The sequence below is a fragment of the Trichomonas vaginalis genome, chromosome I (assembly GCF_026262505.1).
Source record: "Trichomonas vaginalis G3 chromosome I, whole genome shotgun sequence".
Taxonomy (NCBI): Eukaryota; Parabasalia; order Trichomonadida; family Trichomonadidae; genus Trichomonas; species Trichomonas vaginalis.
The window spans coordinates 27,413,610-27,440,937 of record NC_067203.1 but is presented as its reverse complement, the minus strand read 5'-3'; the positions used below and the strand labels follow the sequence as shown (position 1 = coordinate 27,440,937).

The window sequence follows — 27,328 nt, the reverse complement described above, 5'->3', positions numbered from 1 at the left end:
CATGTTCTCTGGAATAAATAAATACGCAAGGAAGAGCAAGGGATTCGGACATATAAGGGATGTTAACAATGCAAATGACACTCGCTCCTACGGCAACCAGGAAAGTTTCTTCTTCGCAGAGACATTGAAATACCTTTACCTGACATTTGCTGATACTTCACTCATTTCGCCCGCTCAATGGGTGTTCAACACAGAAGGACACCCACTCAGGCACTTCACAGAAGAAGAAGTGCAGAAATGGAAGGACAAACTTAACTTCAAATAAGGATACCCTTACGTGTCAGATTTTTTGCGCATACGAAGAAGTCATGCTAGACATGAGCTATAAACCTGAAATTTTAGCAACATATTTAAAACTTTTTAAACTACAATACACTTTAATATTCAAGAACAAAAATATTCTTTTTTAGAAATTACATAATTATTTTATGTGAAATCTATATAAAAACATATTTTGCGAGCGTAACTTTTTTCTTTATAAGCACCTTATATGACTGATAAACTGTGAAGGCACATAATTGTTAATTCATAGAGTTGATATGTTTCCAAAATTGAGAGGAAATTTGAAAATTGAATACCCTTTCAATTCAATTTTCAAAAGATATCAGCTCCTTCAATAATTGAAGGACGATTTTGATCATTTGCTCTTAAAACAAGTATGCCATGGAGAAAAAAGTTACGCTCGCAAATCTGAAATATAACTATCATATAAAAAAATTAAATTTCTAATTTTTTACTCTATAGATATTATTGGCCACTTGTGTAATGCATAAAAGTTTATGTCATATGCATACATTTGGAAGTATGGGAGACGAGGGAAATTACTTCTATGAGGCACTAGGATTTTTAAAAATTTCTCTATCGGACTCACCATTCAATTTCTCGAAAATTAAAAAAAATCAATAATAGCTAAAATGTATTATGCATAACAAATTTTAATGTTACACGGTATTTTTTGAACTTCATGACATGAATTTTCTTTATATTATTTTTTTTTGGATTTTCTATGATTTATGCGATAGGCTGGAACAACATTGTAAGTGCAATGATATCATTTATAGAGAAATCTAAAACTTCAGCATTCAGAACTCGCAACCACAAAAATATTCATTTGCTAAGTAAGTAAAGTTGATTAAGTTCGACACTTAGCTTTTATACGTAAAACCAAGTGTGTATTGTTATTTCTTGTTAAATTATTGAGAAAAAAATAAATTGTAAGAGAAACGATACTGATTATTGAAATAATATTGAGGGTAGCTGCAGATTTCTTCATTAACATGCCGGAAATTTGTTAATCTTGGTTTTCTATCATAAAATCTGTCGAAGAATCTAAAAACGGAAATATGAAATAGAGATCATGTAAATCTAGAGTATCCTGTCAGAAAAATAGACTAAGCATGTAACCCTTTTTGGTCAGAAACACTTTTTACCACTTAGTCATACAGATGATCATTAAATTTAAACGAGCACTTTTTGTCAGAATTTATTCTTTCACAAAGACAGAAGATTTTAGTATTATTTAATATTAGTGCTGTAGCAAAATTCAAAAAACGGTGAAAATTCAGTGAATTTGTGAATTCACATTTTTTTTCGACATTTTTCTTGATATATGAGAAAGGGACAGACTAGCCCATTGTCACTTTTTAATTTAGCAAATGAACGCTTATGGAGTGGAGTTTTTGGGTAAATCTGATTTGCTTATAAATGAAATAAAATCAAAAGAAACCATATTGGCATTATATTATGCAAAAATAAATGATGTTACTTAGTACTTTTAAAGTTAATTTCAGAAAAAATTTGACACAATGGTATCCGGCACATACAAGTGGTGTACAACCAAAATATAAGTTGGTTTAAACATATATTGCTATATCTCATGATCTTACTTAGTACTTTTAAAGTTAATTTCAGAAAAAATTTGACACAATGGTATCCGGCACATACAAGTGGTGTACAACCAAATCTTCGACTCGATGAACTTGTCATCGAGTTATATTCCAGTGTTGTTCCTTCATTTCTGATTAAGTTGCAAATTAAAGGTCTGGATTCAGAGAGAAGTGTTAAAGTTATCAAAAAAGTCACAAGAGATTTCGAAGAAATGACACAATTTAAAAAAGTCGAATGCATCAGTATGCTTGAAGCTGTTCAGAAAGGTCTGAAAAATGATACACTTGATCCCAACATTGTTTACTCAACATTAAAAATATTATTGCAAAGAAAACATTTGATTTAATAAACATTTAATTTATTATAATTAATTTTTTATTACAGTATAGTAAAAAATGCTATAAATAAATTATTATATTTTATTAAAATGTGACTTTTAATAGTAAGTGAATAAAATAAATCAGGAATTGGGAAAGAAATAAGGTTAATTAAAAATAATGAAATTACAAGTTTAAGGTTAATGAAAAGTGACAATGGGCGAGTTTGTCCCCCACTCCTTGATATATCCATGCACATTAAGAACACAGCTTTGATACGCTTAAAAAAGCATATTTCATATGAAATTGTTAAAGAAATAAACAATTTATATAAAAATTGCACTTATGGGCAGTTTAGATATATAATTTATATATAACATATATACAAATCCATAGACAAAGTGCAATAACTACAATGTTGTAGAAAATTACAGCAGAAATACTGACTTTTTGAAGGATAATAAGAATTCTTCTAAAAATACTGAAAATTAACATATTTCTGTACTCAATTTAGTATATGCACAGAGTTATGATTTGGTGTTAGGTTTTTATGCCCCAAAATCTAGATTTTTGTGACATCAAATCTTATTAGTGGATAAATCAAAGACTGTCATTTTGAAATAAGCTCATATCAATAAATATCCATTTAAAAGCCTTATTGTAATATGTAACTAGCAAAAAGCCTAATATTTATCAAAATTAATCAAATCAAATGATCAATATTCATGATATGTCATCAGCAATAGCTAATTGATATTTTATTTTGTATTGATATTCATTTTTCTCATATTATACACGATTATATCTCTTTTTTTAAAAAAAGTTTTTATATTAGACATGAAAGTTGAATTAATACAATTTTGTACTAGAGTTTGTTTGTATATTAAATAATAATGATATATACTTCAACATATTGCGTCTCACCATTACCAAAATGTAATTTTGCATACAATTTTCTTTCATTTAACAATGATGTTATTTGAAAAGTGATACTTCCATGATTATTGATTAATGTTCCATCATATATAGGAATGAATGTTAAACAAGACACGCCTGCAGCTGGGTGCATTCGTGGCATTGTGATAAGGCTTATATATAAAGACTTCTCTCGATCAGCATTACGTCAAATGAATATTGACCCATTATTTTGGCGATGCGCTAGTTCCAAGTAGAAATGCTTTGGTATATTTAGGTTATGTCTATATGTTATGAATCATGGTATTATTGATAAAAACGTTCTTAGTCATTAAATCAATCCTAGTATCTAAAGATATAATTTAGATTTTTTTGTTTATTGCTAAAATTAAATACAGTATAACTTTCTTTCATATTGTCGGTACTAACAATACAAGATTGTGTTGAAAAAAACTTAAATATGCATGAAAATTAAATTTAATGTGTAAATATGATAAAAATTTCAACTTTACTAATAACATACATAAGTTTCTGATAGTTTAATATAGTTCATATTGATGTGACTGTAAACTATATCAAAAAAATATTTTTAAATATTGTTATGCAAATAATGGGATTTCTAAGGAAAAAATGATTATATTTGTTATATAAAGCAATCTTTTTAATTATTCACTACGTTTATTACATTTTTTGGCCGACCATTTACGTAATATGCCTCCACCAAGCAGACGCAAACAACAAAGTCGTGAAGCTAACGAAAAATCAATTGAAGCAAGAAAAAACTCCCAAGAAAAGAATGCGCCAAAGGAAGTCGATCCAAAACACTGGACTGCTTCTGTAATTGTTAATGGTGACTCTTATACTCGAGCAAGGAATTTATTTCAAGATAACAATATTAAAGTGCCGAGTGAAAAAGAGTTTTACCGTCATCAAAAAGAAATAGGTAAGGTAATACTAGAATATAAAGAGCAATCTATTAAAAATGCTCAACAAACAATGAAGAAAGATACATTTTTAAGCACTGATTCGCATTATAATGTTGGCAGAAATGCTACAGCGTGCCAAAGTTTAATGATGGACAACCGTGGAAAAGTTGTTGGTGAAACAACTGTTATAAAAAAGAGCTCTGGAGGAGACTTTGAAGGCCCATCCAACATGATGGAAACAGAATGTACAAAGAGGATGATGTCAAATTTTGACTTTACAAATGTTTCCACAGTGGTTCATGACAATGACAATAAAACGAAAGCCATCATCCAGCAATTCTCCGAATGCTAAAATTACACTTGATCCTCGTCATTGTGTACGTGCAGTTGGCAGAGCTTTCGAAAAGCTTGAAAATGGTGGATATAAAGAAGCAGCAGGAAAAGAAACTGTTAATCAACAGAAAGAAAGTGATTCACAGCCAGCATTCCCAATCAAATCTAAAGCAGAAGAGCCGAAGAAACGTGGAAGACCATTAAAACACCAAGAAAAAGTATTTCATCAGATATATTCGAAAGTTATTAAGTGGTTCACTTTTATTATCATGCTTCCAATTGAAACAACGAAAAAAATTTTTCTATGGAAGAATACATTAAATCATTTTATCGGAAGGCATGAAAATTGCCTTCACGAAAAAGACAAAGAATATCCTGTGTTTCAGCCACTTACAAAACCTGATTTAGCGAAGCAATTTCAACGTTTTACAGATGATGCCGCAAAGTTGATTCCAGAAATTGATCCTAATGCTCAAACACAACAAAATGAATCAATACATCACTCAATGCTTACTCAGTGTCCCAAAGGAAACAACGCAAAATCGTTTGAAATGCGTACGGCTGTTACAATTTTACAAAAAAACGAAGGAGAGAAATGCAAACAAGAAATATACAATCGTGTCAATAATTACCAAATATCTCCTTCAATCCGCGAACTCCAAAAACTTGAATATGAGAAAAATAAATCCAGAAATCAAAAGAAAGCTACACCAGAAACAAGAAAAGAGATCAACAAGGCAAGAAATGCAAAAAGATTTCCTAAGGATAACCCTACAGGTGATTACAGAGGAGGAAAGTGGACCCCACAAGATATCTAATTTTCAAATTTGAAATAAACACATATTTTCTTTGTATTTGAAAATATTTTTATATTATAAGATTTTTGAACCTATAAGTAGCATGAAAAAAATTATATAATTTGCTCCTTTTTTATTTTAGTATACAAATATCCCATTTTTATATGTTCGGTATATATATGATGATATTGTAATCAATTATGCTTAATGAAGCTTTATCCCGTGAACCCCTCATATTATTGGAAAATAAATAGCGAAAACATGTAGAGCTGCTATGTTCTCAAGTGTATGCTGATTTTTGGATTATTTCATGAAAACTAATGGCGGGATATCTTGCATTATTTAAAAAAATTGAACTATGCAAAAATAAATAGTATTATATGAGAAAGGGACAGACTAGCCCATTGTCACTTTTTAATTTAGCAAATGAACGCTTATGGAGTGGAGTTTTTGGGTAAATCTGATTTGCTTATAAATGAAATAAAATCAAAAGAAACCATATTGGCATTATATTATGCAAAAATAAATGATGTTACTTAGTACTTTTAAAGTTAATTTCAGAAAAAATTTGACACAATGGTATCCGGCACATACAAGTGGTGTACAACCAAAATATAAGTTGGTTTAAACATATATTGCTATATCTCATGATCTTACTTAGTACTTAAAGTTAATTTTCAGAAAAAATTTGACACAATGGTATCCGGCACATACAAGTGGTGTACAACCAAAATATAAGTTGGTTTAAACATATATTGCTATATCTCATGATCTTACTTAGTACTTTTAAAGTTAATTTCAGAAAAAATTTGACACAATGGTATCCGGCACATACAAGTGGTGTACAACCAAATCTTCGACTCGATGAACTTGTCATCGAGTTATATTCCAGTGTTGTTCCTTCATTTCTGATTAAGTTGCAAATTAAAGGTCTGGATTCAGAGAGAAGTGTTAAAGTTATCAAAAAAGTCACAAGAGATTTCGAAGAAATGACACAATTTAAAAAAGTCGAATGCATCAGTATGCTTGAAGCTGTTCAGAAAGGTCTGAAAAATGATACACTTGATCCCAACATTGTTTACTCAACATTAAAAATATTATTGCAAAGAAAACATTTGATTTAATAAACATTTAATTTATTATAATTAATTTTTTATTACAGTATAGTAAAAAATGCTATAAATAAATTATTATATTTTATTAAAATGTGACTTTTAATAGTAAGTGAATAAAATAAATCAGGAATTGGGAAAGAAATAAGGTTAATTAAAAATAATGAAATTACAAGTTTAAGGTTAATGAAAAGTGACAATGGGCGAGTTTGTCCCCCACTCGTATTATATTTTTTCTCATGAAATGCTATTATGAGACAACCATAAAAAACCATATGTTGTATTTTTATAATTTGATTGATTTTTTTTACTATTTCATTAATCTTTTATGAATAATAATTATTTTTAATATATGTGCTATTAAAATTTCAAATTTTGACTAATATATCTAAGTTATCTGAACGAAACATTTAGAAAATATCATACTTACATTGAAATAGCAAGTAGAGCATATTAATAGCAAGTTTCTTGGCTTTATATCTATCATCTATTGTTGTTTGATCAAACAAAATTCACTCTATTATATGGTGTCAATTAATTAAAACAATTTTTAATAGTTATTTATTTAGTGCGAATAAGTGCAAACTCATAAATGAATAACTTAATAGTAGAAATGAATTATCTGATATAAATCTCACATTTTGTCCATCAGAAATACTTTAATTGCATACGCATAACTATTAGTAATACGTCTGGAGTGTCAATTAATAACAATCCCACAACAAGTAAAATTCAGATTTTTATTAAACATATTTTTTCCTAAAAGTTTTCTCAAATTACTATATATACATATGTGGATAAAATAATAGTAATATTGTAAAAAATTAGATAATTTTTTTTATTTGAGAACCTCTCAAAAGTTCATTCAATTTATCAATTGTTTCAGTTTGATGTATATTCATTTCTGGAGCCTAAAACTTTAGCAATCATGACAATATCATATTCTCTTTCTAACTACGCAATGTAAGGGTATCCTTAAATAGATATTCCTTTGTCTTTTATGCCGCAGTTGTTTTTGTTTTCATATCATACGAATTGCTTTCCTTTATCAGCCCTAGAATAAAATTTGATTCTGATATAAATTCAACAATTAGCCAAACAAATAGATTTAAGCGACCAGATAAGTATGAACTTCTCACAGATAGGCCGCAAGCATCTGAAATCATATTACCATACAATAAACGCCAATATTTAACAAATCCCTTGTATGAACGAACATTTCCATTAATAAAAGAGAACAATGAAAAAGCCCAAGCTATTAAAGAAGCATTTTTGCATGGATGGAATGCATACAAAACTCGTTGTTGGGGTGAAGATGAATATGTTCCCCACAGCGACAGCTGCAGCTCTACTCTCCATGCTGCATTAACAATAGTTGATTCGCTCTCTACTCTTTATCTGATGAATCTGACAGAAGAATACCAAAGAGCACGCGATTATATTCAAAACGATTTTAAACCATCCGGAAGTTGGAGTTTATTCGAATTTCTCATTCGGTTCGTTGGTGGATTTGTTTCTATGTACGAATTATCTCTTGACAAGCTCTATTTAGACAAAGCTGTCGAATGTGCCGACGCCGTCTATCCTCTTATGGAATCAGGCATTTTTGGCGGCGGTGTTAAACTAGGAATCGATCAGAATGGGAAAATTAAAGCATCGTACAGTTCAGGCGGCGGTAGATCTGTTGCTGATTCAAATACTTACCAACTTGAGTTCATTTCTCTTTCAATGCTCACTGGAGATCCCAAGTACATTGACTTAGCAATGAAAACATACAAAAATATGTGGGAACGCTACAAAAACAGAGGATTAATTTCAGATAGTTTCAGCGGAAGCAATCTCCACGTTGGAGGAGGTATAGATTCATACTACGAATATATCATAAAGATATACGTGATGACACGAGGCGTTGCCCGGCCATTCCTCGACAAATATCTACAAATTGTCAAAGATATCAAGGAAAAGATCGTCGTCCACTCAAAGAAGTCGAACTACACTGGCCTCGGCGTGTACTCAGGCGGTTCAGTCAATCCGATGCAGGAGCACCTCGGCACACGCTTGCCGGGAATGATTGCGGTCGGAACTGTAAAAGAGAATCCGCACGCAGCTGAAGACTTGCAGCTCGCGGACGATCTAACAACAGGGTACGCGAAGGCTTACGAGTTCACGCAGACAGGCGTAGGGCCAGAGCGCGTGAGGTTTTCGAACAAAGAAGGGAAAGATTTCGAGATAGAAAATCCAGTTTACATGCTGAGGCCGGAATCATGCGAGAGTGTTTACGTGATGTGGAAATTCACTGGACTTCCAAAATTTAGGATGTACGCTTGGAACATGTTCTCTGGAATAAATAAATACGCAAGGAAGAGCAAGGGATTCGGACATATAAGGGATGTTAACAATGCAAATGACACTCGCTCCTACGGCAACCAGGAAAGTTTCTTCTTCGCAGAGACATTGAAATACCTTTACCTGACATTTGCTGATACTTCACTCATTTCGCCCGCTCAATGGGTGTTCAACACAGAAGGACACCCACTCAGGCACTTCACAGAAGAAGAAGTGCAGAAATGGAAGGACAAACTTAACTTCAAATAAGGATACCCTTACGTGTCAGATTTTTTGCGCATACGAAGAAGTCATGCTAGACATGAGCTATAAACCTGAAATTTTAGCAACATATTTAAAACTTTTTAAACTACAATACACTTTAATATTCAAGAACAAAAATATTCTTTTTTAGAAATTACATAATTATTTTATGTGAAATCTATATAAAAACATATTTTGCGAGCGTAACTTTTTTCTTTATAAGCACCTTATATGACTGATAAACTGTGAAGGCACATAATTGTTAATTCATAGAGTTGATATGTTTCCAAAATTGAGAGGAAATTTGAAAATTGAATACCCTTTCAATTCAATTTTCAAAAGATATCAGCTCCTTCAATAATTGAAGGACGATTTTGATCATTTGCTCTTAAAACAAGTATGCCATGGAGAAAAAAGTTACGCTCGCAAATCTGAAATATAACTATCATATAAAAAAATTAAATTTCTAATTTTTTACTCTATAGATATTATTGGCCACTTGTGTAATGCATAAAAGTTTATGTCATATGCATACATTTGGAAGTATGGGAGACGAGGGAAATTACTTCTATGAGGCACTAGGATTTTTAAAAATTTCTCTATCGGACTCACCATTCAATTTCTCGAAAATTAAAAAAAATCAATAATAGCTAAAATGTATTATGCATAACAAATTTTAATGTTACACGGTATTTTTTGAACTTCATGACATGAATTTTCTTTATATTATTTTTTTTTTGGATTTTCTATGATTTATGCGATAGGCTGGAACAACATTGTAAGTGCAATGATATCATTTATAGAGAAATCTAAAACTTCAGCATTCAGAACTCGCAACCACAAAAATATTCATTTGCTAAGTAAGTAAAGTTGATTAAGTTCGACACTTAGCTTTTATACGTAAAACCAAGTGTGTATTGTTATTTCTTGTTAAATTATTGAGAAAAAAATAAATTGTAAGAGAAACGATACTGATTATTGAAATAATATTGAGGGTAGCTGCAGATTTCTTCATTAACATGCCGGAAATTTGTTAATCTTGGTTTTCTATCATAAAATCTGTCGAAGAATCTAAAAACGGAAATATGAAATAGAGATCATGTAAATCTAGAGTATCCTGTCAGAAAAATAGACTAAGCATGTAACCCTTTTTGGTCAGAAACACTTTTTACCACTTAGTCATACAGATGATCATTAAATTTAAACGAGCACTTTTTGTCAGAATTTATTCTTTCACAAAGACAGAAGATTTTAGTATTATTTAATATTAGTGCTGTAGCAAAATTCAAAAAACGGTGAAAATTCAGTGAATTTGTGAATTCACATTTTTTTTCGACATTTTTCTTGATATATGAGAAAGGGACAGACTAGCCCATTGTCACTTTTTAATTTAGCAAATGAACGCTTATGGAGTGGAGTTTTTGGGTAAATCTGATTTGCTTATAAATGAAATAAAATCAAAAGAAACCATATTGGCATTATATTATGCAAAAATAAATGATGTTACTTAGTACTTTTAAAGTTAATTTCAGAAAAAATTTGACACAATGGTATCCGGCACATACAAGTGGTGTACAACCAAAATATAAGTTGGTTTAAACATATATTGCTATATCTCATGATCTTACTTAGTACTTTTAAAGTTAATTTCAGAAAAAATTTGACACAATGGTATCCGGCACATACAAGTGGTGTACAACCAAATCTTCGACTCGATGAACTTGTCATCGAGTTATATTCCAGTGTTGTTCCTTCATTCTGATTAAGTTGCAAATTAAAGGTCTGGATTCAGAGAGAAGTGTTAAAGTTATCAAAAAAGTCACAAGAGATTTCGAAGAAATGACACAATTTAAAAAAGTCGAATGCATCAGTATGCTTGAAGCTGTTCAGAAAGGTCTGAAAAATGATACACTTGATCCCAACATTGTTTACTCAACATTAAAAATATTATTGCAAAGAAAACATTTGATTTAATAAACATTTAATTTATTATAATTAATTTTTTATTACAGTATAGTAAAAAATGCTATAAATAAATTATTATATTTTATTAAAATGTGACTTTTAATAGTAAGTGAATAAAATAAATCAGGAATTGGGAAAGAAATAAGGTTAATTAAAAATAATGAAATTACAAGTTTAAGGTTAATGAAAAGTGACAATGGGCGAGTTTGTCCCCCACTCCTTGATATATCCATGCACATTAAGAACACAGCTTTGATACGCTTAAAAAAGCATATTTCATATGAAATTGTTAAAGAAATAAACAATTTATATAAAAATTGCACTTATGGGCAGTTTAGATATATAATTTATATATAACATATATACAAATCCATAGACAAAGTGCAATAACTACAATGTTGTAGAAAATTACAGCAGAAATACTGACTTTTTGAAGGATAATAAGAATTCTTCTAAAAATACTGAAAATTAACATATTTCTGTACTCAATTTAGTATATGCACAGAGGTTATGATTTGGTGTTAGGTTTTTATGCCCCAAAATCTAGATTTTTGTGACATCAAATCTTATTAGTGGATAAATCAAAGACTGTCATTTTGAAATAAGCTCATATCAATAAATATCCATTTAAAAGCCTTATTGTAATATGTAACTAGCAAAAAGCCTAATATTTATCAAAATTAATCAAATCAAATGATCAATATTCATGATATGTCATCAGCAATAGCTAATTGATATTTTATTTTGTATTGATATTCATTTTTCTCATATTATACACGATTATATCTCTTTTTTTAAAAAAAGTTTTTATATTAGACATGAAAGTTGAATTAATACAATTTTGTACTAGAGTTTGTTTGTATATTAAATAATAATGATATATACTTCAACATATTGCGTCTCACCATTACCAAAATGTAATTTTGCATACAATTTTCTTTCATTTAACAATGATGTTATTTGAAAAGTGATACTTCCATGATTATTGATTAATGTTCCATCATATATAGGAATGAATGTTAAACAAGACACGCCTGCAGCTGGGTGCATTCGTGGCATTGTGATAAGGCTTATATATAAAGACTTCTCTCGATCAGCATTACGTCAAATGAATATTGACCCATTATTTTGGCGATGCGCTAGTTCCAAGTAGAAATGCTTTGGTATATTTAGGTTATGTCTATATGTTATGAATCATGGTATTATTGATAAAAACGTTCTTAGTCATTAAATCAATCCTAGTATCTAAAGATATAATTTAGATTTTTTTGTTTATTGCTAAAATTAAATACAGTATAACTTTCTTTCATATTGTCGGTACTAACAATACAAGATTGTGTTGAAAAAACTTAAATATGCATGAAAATTAAATTTAATGTGTAAATATGATAAAAATTTCAACTTTACTAATAAATACATAAGTTTCTGATAGTTTAATATAGTTCATATTGATGTGACTGTAAACTATATCAAAAAAATATTTTTAAATATTGTTATGCAAATAATGGGATTTCTAAGGAAAAAATGATTATATTTTTATATAAAGCAATCTTTTTAATTATTCACTACGTTTATTACATTTTTGGCCGACCATTTACGTAATATGCCTCCACCAAGCAGACGCAAACAACAAAGTCGTGAAGCTAACGAAAAATCAATTGAAGCAAGAAAAAACTCCCAAGAAAAGAATGCGCCAAAGGAAGTCGATCCAAAACACTGGACTGCTTCTGTAATTGTTAATGGTGACTCTTATACTCGAGCAAGGAATTTATTTCAAGATAACAATATTAAAGTGCCGAGTGAAAAAGAGTTTTACCGTCATCAAAAAGAAATAGGTAAGGTAATACTAGAATATAAAGAGCAATCTATTAAAAATGCTCAACAAACAATGAAGAAAGATACATTTTTAAGCACTGATTCGCATTATAATGTTGGCAGAAATGCTACAGCGTGCCAAAGTTTAATGATGGACAACCGTGGAAAAGTTGTTGGTGAAACAACTGTTATAAAAAAGAGCTCTGGAGGAGACTTTGAAGGCCCATCCAACATGATGGAAACAGAATGTACAAAGAGGATGATGTCAAATTTTGACTTTACAAATGTTTCCACAGTGGTTCATGACAATGACAATAAAACGAAAGCCATCATCCAGCAATATTCTCCGAATGCTAAAATTACACTTGATCCTCGTCATTGTGTACGTGCAGTTGGCAGAGCTTTCGAAAAGCTTGAAAATGGTGGATATAAAGAAGCAGCAGGAAAAGAAACTGTTAATCAACAGAAAGAAAGTGATTCACAGCCAGCATTCCCAATCAAATCTAAAGCAGAAGAGCCGAAGAAACGTGGAAGACCATTAAAACACCAAGAAAAAGTATTTCATCAGATATATTCGAAAGTTATTAAGTGGTTCACTTTTATTATCATGCTTCCAATTGAAACAACGAAAAAAATTTTTCTATGGAAGAATACATTAAATCATTTTATCGGAAGGCATGAAAATTGCCTTCACGAAAAAGACAAAGAATATCCTGTGTTTCAGCCACTTACAAAACCTGATTTAGCGAAGCAATTTCAACGTTTTACAGATGATGCCGCAAAGTTGATTCCAGAAATTGATCCTAATGCTCAAACACAACAAAATGAATCAATACATCACTCAATGCTTACTCAGTGTCCCAAAGGAAACAACGCAAAATCGTTTGAAATGCGTACGGCTGTTACAATTTTACAAAAAAACGAAGGAGAGAAATGCAAACAAGAAATATACAATCGTGTCAATAATTACCAAATATCTCCTTCAATCCGCGAACTCCAAAAACTTGAATATGAGAAAAATAAATCCAGAAATCAAAAGAAAGCTACACCAGAAACAAGAAAAGAGATCAACAAGGCAAGAAATGCAAAAAGATTTCCTAAGGATAACCCTACAGGTGATTACAGAGGAGGAAAGTGGACCCCACAAGATATCTAATTTTCAAATTTGAAATAAACACATATTTTCTTTGTATTTGAAAATATTTTATATTATAAGATTTTTGAACCTATAAGTAGCATGAAAAAAATTATATAATTTGCTCCTTTTTTATTTTAGTATACAAATATCCCATTTGTTATATGTTCGGTATATATATGATGATATTGTAATCAATTATGCTTAATGAAGCTTTATCCCGTGAACCCCTCATATTATTGGAAAATAAATAGCGAAAACATGTAGAGCTGCTATGTTCTCAAGTGTATGCTGATTTTTGGATTATTTCATGAAAACTAATGGCGGGATATCTTGCATTATTTAAAAAAATTGAACTATGCAAAAATAAATAGTATTATATGAGAAAGGGACAGACTAGCCCATTGTCACTTTTTAATTTAGCAAATGAACGCTTATGGAGTGGAGTTTTTGGGTAAATCTGATTTGCTTATAAATGAAATAAAATCAAAAGAAACCATATTGGCATTATATTATGCAAAAATAAATGATGTTACTTAGTACTTTTAAAGTTAATTTCAGAAAAAATTTGACACAATGGTATCCGGCACATACAAGTGGTGTACAACCAAAATATAAGTTGGTTTAAACATATATTGCTATATCTCATGATCTTACTTAGTACTTTTAAAGTTAATTTCAGAAAAAATTTGACACAATGGTATCCGGCACATACAAGTGGTGTACAACCAAAATATAAGTTGGTTTAAACATATATTGCTATATCTCATGATCTTACTTAGTACTTTTAAAGTTAATTTCAGAAAAAATTTGACACAATGGTATCCGGCACATACAAGTGGTGTACAACCAAATCTTCGACTCGATGAACTTGTCATCGAGTTATATTCCAGTGTTGTTCCTTCATTTCTGATTAAGTTGCAAATTAAAGGTCTGGATTCAGAGAGAAGTGTTAAAGTTATCAAAAAAGTCACAAGAGATTTCGAAGAAATGACACAATTTAAAAAAGTCGAATGCATCAGTATGCTTGAAGCTGTTCAGAAAGGTCTGAAAAATGATACACTTGATCCCAACATTGTTTACTCAACATTAAAAATATTATTGCAAAGAAAACATTTGATTTAATAAACATTTAATTTATTATAATTAATTTTTTATTACAGTATAGTAAAAAATGCTATAAATAAATTATTATATTTTATTAAAATGTGACTTTTAATAGTAAGTGAATAAAATAAATCAGGAATTGGGAAAGAAATAAGGTTAATTAAAAATAATGAAATTACAAGTTTAAGGTTAATGAAAAGTGACAATGGGCGAGTTTGTCCCCCACTCGTATTATATTTTTTCTCATGAAATGCTATTATGAGACAACCATAAAAAACCATATGTTGTATTTTTATAATTTGATTGATTTTTTTTCTATTTCATTAATCTTTTATGAATAATAATTATTTTTAATATATGTGCTATTAAAATTTCAAATTTTGACTAATATATCTAAGTTATCTGAACGAAACATTTAGAAAATATCATACTTACATTGAAATAGCAAGTAGAGCATATTAATAGCAAGTTTCTTGGCTTTATATCTATCATTATTGTTGTTTGATCAAACAAAATTCACTCTATTATATGGTGTCAATTAATTAAAACAATTTTTAATAGTTATTTATTTAGTGCGAATAAGTGCAAACTCATAAATGAATAACTTAATAGTAGAAATGAATTATCTGATATAAATCTCACATTTTGTCCATCAGAAATACTTTAATTGCATACGCATAACTATTAGTAATACGTCTGGAGTGTCAATTAATAACAATCCCACAACAAGTAAAATTCAGATTTTTATTAAACATATTTTTTCCTAAAAGTTTTCTCAAATTACTATATATACATATGTGGATAAAATAATAGTATTGTAAAAAATTAGATAATTTTTTTTATTTGAGAACCTCTCAAAAGTTCATTCAATTTATCAATTGTTTCAGTTTGATGTATATTCATTTCTGGAGCCTAAAACTTTAGCAATCATGACAATATCATATTCTCTTTCTAACTACGCAATGTAAGGGTATCCTTAAATAGATATTCCTTTGTCTTTTATGCCGCAGTTGTTTTTGTTTTCATATCATACGAATTGCTTTCCTTTATCAGCCCTAGAATAAAATTTGATTCTGATATAAATTCAACAATTAGCCAAACAAATAGATTTAAGCGACCAGATAAGTATGAACTTCTCACAGATAGGCCGCAAGCATCTGAAATCATATTACCATACAATAAACGCCAATATTTAACAAATCCCTTGTATGAACGAACATTTCCATTAATAAAAGAGAACAATGAAAAAGCCCAAGCTATTAAAGAAGCATTTTTGCATGGATGGAATGCATACAAAACTCGTTGTTGGGGTGAAGATGAATATGTTCCCCACAGCGACAGCTGCAGCTCTACTCTCCATGCTGCATTAACAATAGTTGATTCGCTCTCTACTCTTTATCTGATGAATCTGACAGAAGAATACCAAAGAGCACGCGATTATATTCAAAACGATTTTAAACCATCCGGAAGTTGGAGTTTATTCGAATTTCTCATTCGGTTCGTTGGTGGATTTGTTTCTATGTACGAATTATCTCTTGACAAGCTCTATTTAGACAAAGCTGTCGAATGTGCCGACGCCGTCTATCCTCTTATGGAATCAGGCATTTTTGGCGGCGGTGTTAAACTAGGAATCGATCAGAATGGGAAAATTAAAGCATCGTACAGTTCAGGCGGCGGTAGATCTGTTGCTGATTCAAATACTTACCAACTTGAGTTCATTTCTCTTTCAATGCTCACTGGAGATCCCAAGTACATTGACTTAGCAATGAAAACATACAAAAATATGTGGGAACGCTACAAAAACAGAGGATTAATTTCAGATAGTTTCAGCGGAAGCAATCTCCACGTTGGAGGAGGTATAGATTCATACTACGAATATATCATAAAGATATACGTGATGACACGAGGCGTTGCCCGGCCATTCCTCGACAAATATCTACAAATTGTCAAAGATATCAAGGAAAAGATCGTCGTCCACTCAAAGAAGTCGAACTACACTGGCCTCGGCGTGTACTCAGGCGGTTCAGTCAATCCGATGCAGGAGCACCTCGGCACATTCGCCGGCGGAATGATTGCGGTCGGAACTGTAAAAGAGAATCCGCACGCAGCTGAAGACTTGCAGCTCGCGGACGATCTAACAACAGGGTACGCGAAGGCTTACGAGTTCACGCAGACAGGCGTAGGGCCAGAGCGCGTGAGGTTTTCGAACAAAGAAGGGAAAGATTTCGAGATAGAAAATCCAGTTTACATGCTGAGGCCGGAATCATGCGAGAGTGTTTACGTGATGTGGAAATTCACTGGACTTCCAAAATTTAGGATGTACGCTTGGAACATGTTCTCTGGAATAAATAAATACGCAAGGAAGAGCAAGGGATTCGGACATATAAGGGATGTTAACAATGCAAATGACACTCGCTCCTACGGCAACCAGGAAAGTTTCTTCTTCGCAGAGACATTGAAATACCTTTACCTGACATTTGCTGATACTTCACTCATTTCGCCCGCTCAATGGGTGTTCAACACAGAAGGACACCCACTCAGGCACTTCACAGAAGAAGAAGTGCAGAAATGGAAGGACAAACTTAACTTCAAATAAGGATACCCTTACGTGTCAGATTTTTTGCGCATACGAAGAAGTCATGCTAGACATGAGCTATAAACCTGAAATTTTAGCAACATATTTAAAACTTTTTAAACTACAATACACTTTAATATTCAAGAACAAAAATATTCTTTTTTAGAAATTACATAATTATTTTATGTGAAATCTATATAAAAACATATTTTGCGAGCGTAACTTTTTTCTTTATAAGCACCTTATATGACTGATAAACTGTGAAGGCACATAATTGTTAATTCATAGAGTTGATATGTTTCCAAAATTGAGAGGAAATTTGAAAATTGAATACCCTTTCAATTCAATTTTCAAAAGATATCAGCTCCTTCAATAATTGAAGGACGATTTTGATCATTTGCTCTTAAAACAAGTATGCCATGGAGAAAAAAGTTACGCTCGCAAATCTGAAATATAACTATCATATAAAAAAATTAAATTTCTAATTTTTTACTCTATAGATATTATTGGCCACTTGTGTAATGCATAAAAGTTTATGTCATATGCATACATTTGGAAGTATGGGAGACGAGGGAAATTACTTCTATGAGGCACTAGGATTTTTAAAAATTTCTCTATCGGACTCACCATTCAATTTCTCGAAAATTAAAAAAAATCAATAATAGCTAAAATGTATTATGCATAACAAATTTTAATGTTACACGGTATTTTTTGAACTTCATGACATGAATTTTCTTTATATTATTTTTTTTTGGATTTTCTATGATTTATGCGATAGGCTGGAACAACATTGTAAGTGCAATGATATCATTTATAGAGAAATCTAAAACTTCAGCATTCAGAACTCGCAACCACAAAAATATTCATTTGCTAAGTAAGTAAAGTTGATTAAGTTCGACACTTAGCTTTTTATACGTAAAACCAAGTGTGTATTGTTATTTCTTGTTAAATTATTGAGAAAAAAATAAATTGTAAGAGAAACGATACTGATTATTGAAATAATATTGAGGGTAGCTGCAGATTTCTTCATTAACATGCCGGAAATTTGTTAATCTTGGTTTTCTATCATAAAATCTGTCGAAGAATCTAAAAACGGAATATGAAATAGAGATCATGTAAATCTAGAGTATCCTGTCAGAAAAATAGACTAAGCATGTAACCCTTTTTGGTCAGAAACACTTTTTACCACTTAGTCATACAGATGATCATTAAATTTAAACGAGCACTTTTTGTCAGAATTTATTCTTTCACAAAGACAGAAGATTTTAGTATTATTTAATATTAGTGCTGTAGCAAAATTCAAAAAACGGTGAAAATTCAGTGAATTTGTGAATTCACATTTTTTTTCGACATTTTTCTTGATATATGAGAAAGGGACAGACTAGCCCATTGTCACTTTTTAATTTAGCAAATGAACGCTTATGGAGTGGAGTTTTTGGGTAAATCTGATTTGCTTATAAATGAAATAAAATCAAAAGAAACCATATTGGCATTATATTATGCAAAAATAAATGATGTTACTTAGTACTTTTAAAGTTAATTTCAGAAAAATTTGACACAATGGTATCCGGCACATACAAGTGGTGTACAACCAAAATATAAGTTGGTTTAAACATATATTGCTATATCTCATGATCTTACTTAGTACTTTTAAAGTTAATTTCAGAAAAAATTTGACACAATGGTATCCGGCACATACAAGTGGTGTACAACCAAATCTTCGACTCGATGAACTTGTCATCGAGTTATATTCCAGTGTTGTTCCTTCATTTTGATTAAGTTGCAAATTAAAGGTCTGGATTCAGAGAGAAGTGTTAAAGTTATCAAAAAAGTCACAAGAGATTTCGAAGAAATGACACAATTTAAAAAAGTCGAATGCATCAGTATGCTTGAAGCTGTTCAGAAAGGTCTGAAAAATGATACACTTGATCCCATTGTTTACTCAACATTAAAAATATTATTGCAAAGAAAACATTTGATTTAATAAACATTTAATTTATTATAATTAATTTTTTATTACAGTATAGTAAAAAATGCTATAAATAAATTATTATATTTTATTAAAATGTGACTTTTAATAGTAAGTGAATAAAATAAATCAGGAATTGGGAAAGAAATAAGGTTAATTAAAAATAATGAAATTACAAGTTTAAGGTTAATGAAAAGTGACAATGGGCGAGTTTGTCCCCCACTCCTTGATATATCCATGCACATTAAGAACACAGCTTTGATACGCTTAAAAAAGCATATTTCATATGAAATTGTTAAAGAAATAAACAATTTATATAAAAATTGCACTTATGGGCAGTTTAGATATATAATTTATATATAACATATATACAAATCCATAGACAAAGTGCAATAACTACAATGTTGTAGAAAATTACAGCAGAAATACTGACTTTTTGAAGGATAATAAGAATTCTTCTAAAAATACTGAAAATTAACATATTTCTGTACTCAATTTAGTATATGCACAGAGGTTATGATTTGGTGTTAGGTTTTTATGCCCCAAAATCTAGATTTTTGTGACATCAAATCTTATTAGTGGATAAATCAAAGACTGTCATTTTGAAATAAGCTCATATCAATAAATATCCATTTAAAAGCCTTATTGTAATATGTAACTAGCAAAAAGCCTAATATTTATCAAAATTAATCAAATCAAATGATCAATATTCATGATATGTCATCAGCAATAGCTAATTGATATTTTATTTTGTATTGATATTCATTTTTCTCATATTATACACGATTATATCTCTTTTTTTAAAAAAAGTTTTTATATTAGACATGAAAGTTGAATTAATACAATTTTGTACTAGAGTTTGTTTGTATATTAAATAATAATGATATATACTTCAACATATTGCGTCTCACCATTACCAAAATGTAATTTTGCATACAATTTTCTTTCATTTAACAATGATGTTATTTGAAAAGTGATACTTCCATGATTATTGATTAATGTTCCATCATATATAGGAATGAATGTTAAACAAGACACGCCTGCAGCTGGGTGCATTCGTGGCATTGTGATAAGGCTTATATATAAAGACTTCTCTCGATCAGCATTACGTCAAATGAATATTGACCCATTATTTTGGCGATGCGCTAGTTCCAAGTAGAAATGCTTTGGTATATTTAGGTTATGTCTATATGTTATGAATCATGGTATTATTGATAAAAACGTTCTTAGTCATTAAATCAATCCTAGTATCTAAAGATATAATTTAGATTTTTTTGTTTATTGCTAAAATTAAATACAGTATAACTTTCTTTCATATTGTCGGTACTAACAATACAAGATTGTGTTGAAAAAAACTTAAATATGCATGAAAATTAAATTTAATGTGTAAATATGATAAAAATTTCAACTTTACTAATAACATACATAAGTTTCTGATAGTTTAATATAGTTCATATTGATGTGACTGTAAACTATATCAAAAAAATATTTTTAAATATTGTTATGCAAATAATGGGATTTCTAAGGAAAAAATGATTATATTTGTTATATAAAGCAAATTTTTAATTATTCACTACGTTTATTACATTTTTGGCCGACCATTTACGTAATATGCCTCCACCAAGCAGACGCAAACAACAAAGTCGTGAAGCTAACGAAAAATCAATTGAAGCAAGAAAAAACTCCCAAGAAAAGAATGCGCCAAAGGAAGTCGATCCAAAACACTGGACTGCTTCTGTAATTGTTAATGGTGACTCTTATACTCGAGCAAGGAATTTATTTCAAGATAACAATATTAAAGTGCCGAGTGAAAAAGAGTTTTACCGTCATCAAAAAGAAATAGGTAAGGTAATACTAGAATATAAAGAGCAATCTATTAAAAATGCTCAACAAACAATGAAGAAAGATACATTTTTAAGCACTGATTCGCATTATAATGTTGGCAGAAATGCTACAGCGTGCCAAAGTTTAATGATGGACAACCGTGGAAAAGTTGTTGGTGAAACAACTGTTATAAAAAAGAGCTCTGGAGGAGACTTTGAAGGCCCATCCAACATGATGGAAACAGAATGTACAAAGAGGATGATGTCAAATTTTGACTTTACAAATGTTTCCACAGTGGTTCATGACAATGACAATAAAACGAAAGCCATCATCCAGCAATATTCTCCGAATGCTAAAATTACACTTGATCCTCGTCATTGTGTACGTGCAGTTGGCAGAGCTTTCGAAAAGCTTGAAAATGGTGGATATAAAGAAGCAGCAGGAAAAGAAACTGTTAATCAACAGAAAGAAAGTGATTCACAGCCAGCATTCCCAATCAAATCTAAAGCAGAAGAGCCGAAGAAACGTGGAAGACCATTAAAACACCAAGAAAAAGTATTTCATCAGATATATTCGAAAGTTATTAAGTGGTTCACTTTTATTATCATGCTTCCAATTGAAACAACGAAAAAAATTTTTCTATGGAAGAATACATTAAATCATTTTATCGGAAGGCATGAAAATTGCCTTCACGAAAAAGACAAAGAATATCCTGTGTTTCAGCCACTTACAAAACCTGATTTAGCGAAGCAATTTCAACGTTTTACAGATGATGCCGCAAAGTTGATTCCAGAAATTGATCCTAATGCTCAAACACAACAAAATGAATCAATACATCACTCAATGCTTACTCAGTGTCCCAAAGGAAACAACGCAAAATCGTTTGAAATGCGTACGGCTGTTACAATTTTACAAAAAAACGAAGGAGAGAAATGCAAACAAGAAATATACAATCGTGTCAATAATTACCAAATATCTCCTTCAATCCGCGAACTCCAAAAACTTGAATATGAGAAAAATAAATCCAGAAATCAAAAGAAAGCTACACCAGAAACAAGAAAAGAGATCAACAAGGCAAGAAATGCAAAAAGATTTCCTAAGGATAACCCTACAGGTGATTACAGAGGAGGAAAGTGGACCCCACAAGATATCTAATTTTCAAATTTGAAATAAACACATATTTTCTTTGTATTTGAAAATATTTTTATATTATAAGATTTTTGAACCTATAAGTAGCATGAAAAAAATTATATAATTTGCTCCTTTTTTATTTTAGTATACAAATATCCCATTTGTTATATGTTCGGTATATATATGATGATATTGTAATCAATTATGCTTAATGAAGCTTTATCCCGTGAACCCCTCATATTATTGGAAAATAAATAGCGAAAACATGTAGAGCTGCTATGTTCTCAAGTGTATGCTGATTTTTGGATTATTTCATGAAAACTAATGGCGGGATATCTTGCATTATTTAAAAAAATTGAACTATGCAAAAATAAATAGTATTATATGAGAAAGGGACAGACTAGCCCATTGTCACTTTTTAATTTAGCAAATGAACGCTTATGGAGTGGAGTTTTTGGGTAAATCTGATTTGCTTATAAATGAAATAAAATCAAAAGAAACCATATTGGCATTATATTATGCAAAAATAAATGATGTTACTTAGTACTTTTAAAGTTAATTTCAGAAAAAATTTGACACAATGGTATCCGGCACATACAAGTGGTGTACAACCAAAATATAAGTTGGTTTAAACATATATTGCTATATCTCATGATCTTACTTAGTACTTTTAAAGTTAATTTCAGAAAAAATTTGACACAATGGTATCCGGCACATACAAGTGGTGTACAACCAAAATATAAGTTGGTTTAAACATATATTGCTATATCTCATGATCTTACTTAGTACTTTTAAAGTTAATTTCAGAAAAAATTTGACACAATGGTATCCGGCACATACAAGTGGTGTACAACCAAATCTTCGACTCGATGAACTTGTCATCGAGTTATATTCCAGTGTTGTTCCTTCATTTCTGATTAAGTTGCAAATTAAAGGTCTGGATTCAGAGAGAAGTGTTAAAGTTATCAAAAAAGTCACAAGAGATTTCGAAGAAATGACACAATTTAAAAAAGTCGAATGCATCAGTATGCTTGAAGCTGTTCAGAAAGGTCTGAAAAATGATACACTTGATCCCAACATTGTTTACTCAACATTAAAAATATTATTGCAAAGAAAACATTTGATTTAATAAACATTTAATTTATTATAATTAATTTTTTATTACAGTATAGTAAAAAATGCTATAAATAAATTATTATATTTTATTAAAATGTGACTTTTAATAGTAAGTGAATAAAATAAATCAGGAATTGGGAAAGAAATAAGGTTAATTAAAAATAATGAAATTACAAGTTTAAGGTTAATGAAAAGTGACAATGGGCGAGTTTGTCCCCCACTCGTATTATATTTTTTCTCATGAAATGCTATTATGAGACAACCATAAAAAACCATATGTTGTATTTTTATAATTTGATTGATTTTTTTTACTATTTCATTAATCTTTTATGAATAATAATTATTTTTAATATATGTGCTATTAAAATTTCAAATTTTGACTAATATATCTAAGTTATCTGAACGAAACATTTAGAAAATATCATACTTACATTGAAATAGCAAGTAGAGCATATTAATAGCAAGTTTCTTGGCTTTATATCTATCATCTATTGTTGTTTGATCAAACAAAATTCACTCTATTATATGGTGTCAATTAATTAAAACAATTTTTAATAGTTATTTATTTAGTGCGAATAAGTGCAAACTCATAAATGAATAACTTAATAGTAGAAATGAATTATCTGATATAAATCTCACATTTTGTCCATCAGAAATACTTTAATTGCATACGCATAACTATTAGTAATACGTCTGGAGTGTCAATTAATAACAATCCCACAACAAGTAAAATTCAGATTTTTATTAAACATATTTTTTCCTAAAAGTTTTCTCAAATTACTATATATACATATGTGGATAAAATAATAGTAATATTGTAAAAATTAGATAATTTTTTTTATTTGAGAACCTCTCAAAAGTTCATTCAATTTATCAATTGTTTCAGTTTGATGTATATTCATTTCTGGAGCCTAAAACTTTAGCAATCATGACAATATCATATTCTCTTTCTAACTACGCAATGTAAGGGTATCCTTAAATAGATATTCCTTTGTCTTTTATGCCGCAGTTGTTTTTGTTTTCATATCATACGAATTGCTTTCCTTTATCAGCCCTAGAATAAAATTTGATTCTGATATAAATTCAACAATTAGCCAAACAAATAGATTTAAGCGACCAGATAAGTATGAACTTCTCACAGATAGGCCGCAAGCATCTGAAATCATATTACCATACAATAAACGCCAATATTTAACAAATCCCTTGTATGAACGAACATTTCCATTAATAAAAGAGAACAATGAAAAAGCCCAAGCTATTAAAGAAGCATTTTTGCATGGATGGAATGCATACAAAACTCGTTGTTGGGGTGAAGATGAATATGTTCCCCACAGCGACAGCTGCAGCTCTACTCTCCATGCTGCATTAACAATAGTTGATTCGCTCTCTACTCTTTATCTGATGAATCTGACAGAAGAATACCAAAGAGCACGCGATTATATTCAAAACGATTTTAAACCATCCGGAAGTTGGAGTTTATTCGAATTTCTCATTCGGTTCGTTGGTGGATTTGTTTCTATGTACGAATTATCTCTTGACAAGCTCTATTTAGACAAAGCTGTCGAATGTGCCGACGCCGTCTATCCTCTTATGGAATCAGGCATTTTTGGCGGCGGTGTTAAACTAGGAATCGATCAGAATGGGAAAATTAAAGCATCGTACAGTTCAGGCGGCGGTAGATCTGTTGCTGATTCAAATACTTACCAACTTGAGTTCATTTCTCTTTCAATGCTCACTGGAGATCCCAAGTACATTGACTTAGCAATGAAAACATACAAAAATATGTGGGAACGCTACAAAAACAGAGGATTAATTTCAGATAGTTTCAGCGGAAGCAATCTCCACGTTGGAGGAGGTATAGATTCATACTACGAATATATCATAAAGATATACGTGATGACACGAGGCGTTGCCCGGCCATTCCTCGACAAATATCTACAAATTGTCAAAGATATCAAGGAAAAGATCGTCGTCCACTCAAAGAAGTCGAACTACACTGGCCTCGGCGTGTACTCAGGCGGTTCAGTCAATCCGATGCAGGAGCACCTCGGCACATTCGCCGGCGGAATGATTGCGGTCGGAACTGTAAAAGAGAATCCGCACGCAGCTGAAGACTTGCAGCTCGCGGACGATCTAACAACAGGGTACGCGAAGGCTTACGAGTTCACGCAGACAGGCGTAGGGCCAGAGCGCGTGAGGTTTTCGAACAAAGAAGGGAAAGATTTCGAGATAGAAAATCCAGTTTACATGCTGAGGCCGGAATCATGCGAGAGTGTTTACGTGATGTGGAAATTCACTGGACTTCCAAAATTTAGGATGTACGCTTGGAACATGTTCTCTGGAATAAATAAATACGCAAGGAAGAGCAAGGGATTCGGACATATAAGGGATGTTAACAATGCAAATGACACTCGCTCCTACGGCAACCAGGAAAGTTTCTTCTTCGCAGAGACATTGAAATACCTTTACCTGACATTTGCTGATACTTCACTCATTTCGCCCGCTCAATGGGTGTTCAACACAGAAGGACACCCACTCAGGCACTTCACAGAAGAAGAAGTGCAGAAATGGAAGGACAAACTTAACTTCAAATAAGGATACCCTTACGTGTCAGATTTTTTGCGCATACGAAGAAGTCATGCTAGACATGAGCTATAAACCTGAAATTTTAGCAACATATTTAAAACTTTTTAAACTACAATACACTTTAATATTCAAGAACAAAAATATTCTTTTTTAGAAATTACATAATTATTTTATGTGAAATCTATATAAAAACATATTTTGCGAGCGTAACTTTTTTCTTTATAAGCACCTTATATGACTGATAAACTGTGAAGGCACATAATTGTTAATTCATAGAGTTGATATGTTTCCAAAATTGAGAGGAAATTTGAAAATTGAATACCCTTTCAATTCAATTTTCAAAAGATATCAGCTCCTTCAATAATTGAAGGACGATTTTGATCATTTGCTCTTAAAACAAGTATGCCATGGAGAAAAAAGTTACGCTCGCAAATCTGAAATATAACTATCATATAAAAAAATTAAATTTCTAATTTTTTACTCTATAGATATTATTGGCCACTTGTGTAATGCATAAAAGTTTATGTCATATGCATACATTTGGAAGTATGGGAGACGAGGGAAATTACTTCTATGAGGCACTAGGATTTTTAAAAATTTCTCTATCGGACTCACCATTCAATTTCTCGAAAATTAAAAAAAATCAATAATAGCTAAAATGTATTATGCATAACAAATTTTAATGTTACACGGTATTTTTTGAACTTCATGACATGAATTTTCTTTATATTATTTTTTTTTTGGATTTTCTATGATTTATGCGATAGGCTGGAACAACATTGTAAGTGCAATGATATCATTTATAGAGAAATCTAAAACTTCAGCATTCAGAACTCGCAACCACAAAAATATTCATTTGCTAAGTAAGTAAAGTTGATTAAGTTCGACACTTAGCTTTTATACGTAAAACCAAGTGTGTATTGTTATTTCTTGTTAAATTATTGAGAAAAAAATAAATTGTAAGAGAAACGATACTGATTATTGAAATAATATTGAGGGTAGCTGCAGATTTCTTCATTAACATGCCGGAAATTTGTTAATCTTGGTTTTCTATCATAAAATCTGTCGAAGAATCTAAAAACGGAATATGAAATAGAGATCATGTAAATCTAGAGTATCCTGTCAGAAAAATAGACTAAGCATGTAACCCTTTTTGGTCAGAAACACTTTTTACCACTTAGTCATACAGATGATCATTAAATTTAAACGAGCACTTTTTGTCAGAATTT

The 27,328-nt window shown here is 30.7% G+C and overlaps 4 protein-coding genes and 1 pseudogene across 5 annotated transcripts, besides 9 other annotated features; all 5 read left to right on the top strand.

Moving 5' to 3' along the window:
• The first annotated feature begins 1,611 nt into the window (after positions 1–1,611).
• Positions 1,612–2,443: a mobile genetic element.
• Positions 2,444–3,830: 1,387 nt separating this feature from the next.
• Positions 3,831–5,196: a mobile genetic element.
• Positions 4,126–5,109, top strand: TVAGG3_1060010 (annotated as a pseudogene). The gene has a single exon. A coding segment is annotated over exon 1 (984 nt).
• A 361-nt stretch (positions 5,197–5,557) lies between the features above and the next one.
• Positions 5,558–6,509: a mobile genetic element.
• A 752-nt stretch (positions 6,510–7,261) lies between these two features.
• On the top strand, positions 7,262–9,066 carry TVAGG3_1059980 (mannosyl-oligosaccharide 1,2-alpha-mannosidase protein; the record flags this gene model as incomplete). Its single annotated transcript, XM_001284719.2, has 1 exon — positions 7,689–8,882. The coding sequence occupies one exon, from the start codon at positions 7,689–7,691 to the stop codon at positions 8,880–8,882; it is 1,194 nt and encodes a 397-aa protein (XP_001284720.2).
• A 1,163-nt stretch (positions 9,067–10,229) lies between these two features.
• Positions 10,230–11,060: a mobile genetic element.
• Positions 11,061–12,444: 1,384 nt separating this feature from the next.
• TVAGG3_1059960 (IS204/IS1001/IS1096/IS116 transposases DDE domain-containing protein) lies at positions 12,445–13,812 on the top strand (the record flags this gene model as incomplete). Its single annotated transcript, XM_001299689.1, has 1 exon — positions 12,445–13,812. The coding sequence occupies one exon, from the start codon at positions 12,445–12,447 to the stop codon at positions 13,810–13,812; it is 1,368 nt and encodes a 455-aa protein (XP_001299690.1).
• Positions 12,445–13,812: a mobile genetic element.
• Positions 13,813–14,173: 361 nt separating this feature from the next.
• Positions 14,174–15,126: a mobile genetic element.
• A 747-nt stretch (positions 15,127–15,873) lies between these two features.
• On the top strand, positions 15,874–17,678 carry TVAGG3_1059930 (mannosyl-oligosaccharide 1,2-alpha-mannosidase protein; the record flags this gene model as incomplete). The annotated part of the gene is made up of 1 exon (XM_051255979.1): positions 16,301–17,494. One exon carries the CDS (start codon positions 16,301–16,303, stop codon positions 17,492–17,494), a length of 1,194 nt encoding a protein of 397 aa, XP_051081553.1.
• A 1,162-nt stretch (positions 17,679–18,840) lies between these two features.
• Positions 18,841–19,667: a mobile genetic element.
• Positions 19,668–21,053: 1,386 nt separating this feature from the next.
• Positions 21,054–22,421: a mobile genetic element.
• Positions 22,422–22,783: 362 nt separating this feature from the next.
• Positions 22,784–23,736: a mobile genetic element.
• Positions 23,737–24,487: 751 nt separating this feature from the next.
• On the top strand, positions 24,488–26,292 carry TVAGG3_1059890 (glycosyl hydrolase; the record flags this gene model as incomplete). The annotated part of the gene is made up of 1 exon (XM_001294668.2): positions 24,915–26,108. One exon carries the CDS (start codon positions 24,915–24,917, stop codon positions 26,106–26,108), a length of 1,194 nt encoding a protein of 397 aa, XP_001294669.2.
• Positions 26,293–27,328: the final 1,036 nt, after the last annotated feature.